The sequence below is a fragment of the Henckelia pumila genome, chromosome 2 (genome assembly GCF_033568475.1).
Source record: "Henckelia pumila isolate YLH828 chromosome 2, ASM3356847v2, whole genome shotgun sequence".
NCBI classification, from domain to species: domain Eukaryota; kingdom Viridiplantae; phylum Streptophyta; class Magnoliopsida; order Lamiales; family Gesneriaceae; genus Henckelia; species Henckelia pumila.
The window spans coordinates 145,123,312-145,129,190 of record NC_133121.1 but is presented as its reverse complement, the minus strand read 5'-3'; the positions used below and the strand labels follow the sequence as shown (position 1 = coordinate 145,129,190).

Genomic DNA, 5,879 nt, shown 5'->3' with positions numbered 1-5,879 from the left:
CTGCGAATCTGCTTCAAAATCTAACTTAGAATACCAAAATCCATGATTCTATTTAATGGTGCTATCAGTCAATATTAGATACGAGCCAAAGAAATATCAAAACGACGTTCAATGTAACTCAGCTCAATCAATAACTTGCTGGGTCAAAATCAAATCGAAATCCAAAGAATATTGTTTAAAACAACCTCGAAATACAATATTTTGGATGAAAATTCTGCTAAGTGGAAACAACTCACTTGCAGCTCAATACGAAAATGTAAGTGGATCAAAATCAAGGCTCCATGAACAAGGAATGCGAGTCAATCAATCAATATCAAATCATATGATCACACATCAACGGGTATGACATCATGCCCATAATCAAAACAAACCAAAATCATTGTTGTCAGCGTGGGGAATTCGCACACGCTCATCGAAGTAAAGTCTCAAGGCATAATCTGATGTCAATAAATAAAATCGAGATCATAATGGATTAGAATAACAAAACTCATCCAAATCAATGTCAATGTCCAGAAATAGAATTCAAATGTTCAAAAAAATACAAGTTTCTGAACTTCATGTTCGAAATGTCAATCAATGCCAAATTGGCAGAATTCTCAATAATAAATGTCATGCAAATCAAAGAATGCATGAACTACAACAAGAATTTCAATATCTCCAAAAAGAATCAATGAAATGGCTCAATCGTGACTGATTTTCTGCTATCTCAAAATCATCAATCAAAACTCAACAAATCTTGTCGATATCAAATCTAAAATTCTATTCATTCCATTAAAATCTTAAATCACAAAGATTTCTTAATTTATAGGGACAACAATCAAAACATCCAAAATTCGCTCTTACTCCATCAATTCATCATTGATTACATCTAAATCAATTCATCAAGAAAATCATCCATATCTAATCGTTATCTAAAAAAAATTCATTTATTATTGTCCAAATCAAAATACAGTAATTCAATTGTGCATTCTACCGAAATTTCCTCTAGAATTCTCAAAACAATTGCTACAACGAAAATTTGCTTCTAAACAGATAGCACACAATTGCAAAATTCCCGAAATCTACAAAATCATTCTCAAATATTCTGCATGCTTAGATTTTATATCGAATAAATCAGTACCTTATCAATGAATCTCATTACAATCTGCTTTATGTACTACTGTGTTATTCTTTTCGCTAGCTTAAATAAATTCTTACTTGAGATACTCGACACTGAACTTAATTTCTCGGGTTGGAGAAAAACCCGTAAGCTCATCTAAAACTCTTTAGAAAGTGCGTTGATTACTAGTACATCAACTAGATGAGAACACGTCTTTAAAGAAATCAAAAGCATGACTATAACGTCCTTGCGTCTCTCTGCAATATACACATAAAATATTAACATCATAACTTAAGAATCCTTACCATTTCGTCTCAATCATTTGACGTATGTAGTTGAAATCTGTTAAATCTCTTAAACAACATTTTTTATCAATATATAAAAGCCCCATCAAAATATATAAACTACATTGAAATATCTGCATCATCTATAGCATTTCATTAAATTTCGGTTATGATTTTACGGTTTTGTGGTCATACAAATTCTAATATTTTGGGTTATATTAATACTAAATAAATATTTTGTACTAATATCTTGATTAGATTATGTATCCATTATTTGAGTTCGAGCATACATTGAGCTATGAAAATATTATTTAATTTTAGTTAATGCATATAGATCATAATAATACATAAAATATCAATTATTACTTTTGTTATACTGACATGTAAACATTTATGTCTTGAAACTGCGACTCGATCTATTTCGTGTTATCTACAATGAAGTCGCAGTTTTACATACCCTATATATAAGTGTAAAGATTTATCATACAATCAAAAACTTGCTCAATTGTATAAGATAACGTACACTTCATTATCTGAATTTGGTAGTCGCAGAAGTAATCGGAAATTACATGATCAGAAGTTCCAAAAAAAATGAAAAAGAAAAGCAGACTGATCAATTGTAAGTTCGATCCATATATATGGCCTCTGAGAGGTATACAGTTGGAGCATAGCATGCATACGACACCAAAAATGTCTTTGGAAATTAACAATTGTTTTAATCAATAATTGGATAAGAGGCAACCATGGCTATCCCGCAAGCCCCTTCCTTAGCACCAACATCTCTCTCGAATTTCACGTATCCCCCTTCGCCCCATGCTGCGCCCCAAGAGTTCTTCACGAGCCAGTATTTTTTCCCGGCCTCGCTTTTTCCGTATCCAACAACTGTGACACCATGATTTAGATGAGTTCCACAGTACTCAGCCGTATATATGCCACCTGCGTAAAACTGTAAAGCCAGTCCACTGGCATCAATGGCCACAGACACAGGTTGCTTCGTCACTGCTTTGAGTAACGCCGACTCGTCTTTTGACGGCACTTTCTCAAATCCAGTGATCTTTGCCACTCTTGAGGATTCCTTTTTGTTGTTACACACGCCATTTTCTCCTTTGTATGGATAGTTGGCTTCTGTCGAGAGGCCTCGATGAATTATGAATTCGAACGCTTCGTTCATATAACCTCCGCGGCACCCATGATTCATCTTGTTGGAATCACAATCCACGAGTTCTTGTTCGGACAATGACACCAGCTTCCCCATTTTAATCCCGTGGATCCCTTCCGTGGCTGCAACTGCTGAAAATGCCCAGCAAGACCCTGTACGTGCGTATATGCATGTGTGCATGAGTTTTCGAGTAATTTTAAGAACGAGATAATTGTTACAATTATTCCACATTGAATAATAAAACTAACAAAGAGTTTGGTTATAAACCTTTGAGAAAACCCCAACAAACTTTTTGGGATAGACAATTCATAGGTTTATAACCTAACAAATATTTCAATTGTTTTCATGAATTTATAACTCATGAATATTTAATTTTTATATATGTCTCACCGCATGTAAATTGATTCTTCACGGCAGTGACAACTCCTTTCTTCCTCCAGTCGAGGCTTGCGGGAATTGCAGTCACATTTTCATGCCTAAAGTAGTAATTGGTTGCCGAAAATGTCTCGTGGGGAGAATATGATCTAGTTCTGTATCCGCCACGAGAAGCGCGGAACTCTTGGTTCGAAATATCTGCGAATTCATTGACGGCAAGTTTGTAAGACTTGGTTTGGTCAAGGTTGGAGGATTCGATGAACTCCACATTGTGCTTGAATATTTTGAATCGCTTCGCCTTTTCGACGTCGTCTTCGTATACACGGCCATATTGTTTCATCCATTGCTCGTGTCTCTCCACCATTCTTCCGCCTGGAACGGTTCTGGATGTTGCTAGAGATGAATACATCCCAAGAATTACACACACAAATGCAAGAAAAATGATTTTGCTGAATTGGAAAGCCATATTATGTATATCAAAAAACTTTATTGTAAGATGAAAATTATGAACGGGCAAGAATTGAGTATTTATAGGTTGTGAATTCCTTGCATGTATTGATCATTTGATCGTGATTTATGGAACGAGTCTCGAGGGGCTAGATTTGAATCAAGATCCCGCAAGTTTTGACTTTCACTTAAATTAATTGTCATTTATTAATTCCCCATTTGTAACTTTTTAATTCTATTTATGGTAATTCATTGTTCATCCATGCATGTAACTTCATCTTAAATATAATTGTATTATTATATTTCTTTTTATCGATATTATAATCTTAATTTTATTTTTAATAATAATAATTTTTTTTATATATGCATGCATGATTTTTATTCGTAATACTATTATTTTATTTTATTTACGATATTTTGATAAAATTAGTTGTTTTTTTACATTATGTAAATAATCAAACCGATTTACTAATATCAATTAGGTTTTTTTAAAAAAAAAATAGGGGTGAGCATTTGATTTTGGATAATACATGATATTTGGACAATATTTGCACGTACTTCCTAGTTGTTATATATAAAAATAGTTAAACAGAGTACTGAATAGTAAATATAAGTTTCGATTTTTTATACTAATTATAAATTTGGTTACTTTTGTCCCTCTTTTTTTTAAAAAAATATTATTGTAGTTTTTTTAATTTTATCGTATTTTTAATTTCAAAATTGTTAACATTATTACTATTATTATTATCAATTTATTTCATATGATTTATTATTATTCTTTATTGATATGTTAAGTTTTTTTTATCAATTTATTTCATATGATTTATTATTATTCTTTATTAATATGTTAAGTTTTTTGTTTTAAATAATAAAGATTATAATATTTATAAAATTATAGAAAAAAATTAAAGTGCACAATAAATCTATCTCAAATAATCCCGTACCCTTTAATTAAAATTTATGTAAATAATAACATTTTATAAAATTAAATCCGGCCCCTGTTACTGTTTCCATTTCTGTTATCTAAAAAAATTTTATTTGATATTATTTAATTAAAAAGCCCTGGAAATTAAAATTAATATCAGATATTGTTGTAGGAAAATTAATATCAACTCTCAGTTGAGGCCTTGAGAGTTTGAGGGTGTTATATACGAAGCACAGACTTGACCGCAGAAACAGAAATTCAACCCCCAAATCGGAGGAGGGGAAGATTTCAAGGGTTTAAGGGAATTTCATAGTTAAAAATAAAAAAATAATAAAAAAAATTATACAGCTGAATTCGCGATGGTTGCGCCCTCTACTTGATTCCGATACATTGCCAGCAAACTGGACTATTTCGTCTCTGTCAGCCGAAAGGTGAGTCCTTAAGCTAATCGTGGAGTGTTCCTTTTTTTGTATTCCTTTGTTTGTTTCGAAATGGGTTTTTGTATTTTCATGTTATTTATCCTGATATAAGTTTGTGGGCATTTGGGATTTTTTAAAAATTCTGTAAAGATTGTTGTTTTAATTGGTATCTGTGAAAAGTGATATTATGTTGGTGGATAAGACAATAGTGAAAAGGGTTCCTTTGCTTGGTTAGCTCGAAATTATGGAACCCATTCCGTGGTCAGAAACTTGGGGAGAGGAATGTTATTATTCCTAAGAACGCTAGCTTGTTAAAATTTTAGATATAAATCAACATATCCTTTGAAACTCCATTTGATTTCTAGCTTATTATTTTCTATATTAAGCTTCAAAATTTTAAATAGTTGTAGCCAGATAAATTGAGGGAAATGGTTCCCCGGTTCTATTCATCAATCACTTTTGTGGGTTGAAAGGGTAAGTTTTAATATTCAGTATTCCCAAAAGGCTTCAGTGATATTTTGTTTGAAGCCTTTGGGTTAAGCAACTTTCTCTTCCCTTCTCTCTCCTCGGGTCTGTTCTCATGGTTTTTTGGGTTTTACTTTTGTCAATGCTATTGTTATAAATCCTTATATCCTAGCAATTAGCATATAGCTTGTTCGGCTCTTTGTCATTGTCTCCTGGGTCTTATATTGTTCGTATAGAAGAGCCTGGTTGGCTGGTTCTGAGTTCTGATGACACTAATCTTTCCAGAGTTTGTGTCACACAACTTATGTGTGGATGATGCACAAAACTAAAGGAAAAATATCTGTCTGCCTCTGATTGGGAGCGTGACTGCACCATGGGGGATTGTTTTGGTCATAAATGTGTTTATAACGTAGGAAGGGACATCTTGGTGTGTGGGCTTGATGTATTGGTTACTGCAGTTTTGGTAAGAGTTGAGGAAAATCTATGAGACTTGAGGTTAACAAAAGTGATGTATAGGAATAGGAGTGTACGAGGTTGGCCGTTAGAGCTAGACTGGAGGAGAGCTACGTAGGCATTGTATTCTCTTTTATGTTACCTTGTTAGGAACATATTGTATCATTCAATATTTAACGTCAACTCTGCTCCAAACGGTTGTGAGAGTTGTTGCTTTCTTTTTGCACGAGGACTTCTGTTATATATTTGTATC

The 5,879-nt window shown here is 32.9% G+C and overlaps 1 protein-coding gene across 1 annotated transcript; it reads right to left on the bottom strand.

The window, feature by feature from the left end:
* Nucleotides 1-1,889: 1,889 nt before the first annotated feature.
* Nucleotides 1,890-3,575, bottom strand: LOC140881845 (senescence-specific cysteine protease SAG39-like). Its single transcript, XM_073287464.1, has 2 exons — nucleotides 2,933-3,575; nucleotides 1,890-2,694 (listed from the first exon to the last, which is right to left on the bottom strand). Exons 1-2 carry the CDS (start codon nucleotides 3,381-3,383, stop codon nucleotides 2,099-2,101), a joined length of 1,047 nt encoding a protein of 348 aa, XP_073143565.1. The 5' UTR covers nucleotides 3,384-3,575; the 3' UTR covers nucleotides 1,890-2,098.
* Nucleotides 3,576-5,879: the final 2,304 nt, after the last annotated feature.

Excerpts from the sequence above, each read along its gene's own strand:
- LOC140881845 (XM_073287464.1), bottom strand. The coding sequence starts at position 3,383 with ATGGCTTTCCAATTCAGCAAAATCATTTTTCTTGCATTTGTGTGTGTA. Across the intron at positions 2,695-2,932 it reads GAAGAATCAATTTACATGCG|GGTCTTGCTGGGCATTTTCA; the intron begins GTGAGACATATA and ends ACGCACGTACAG.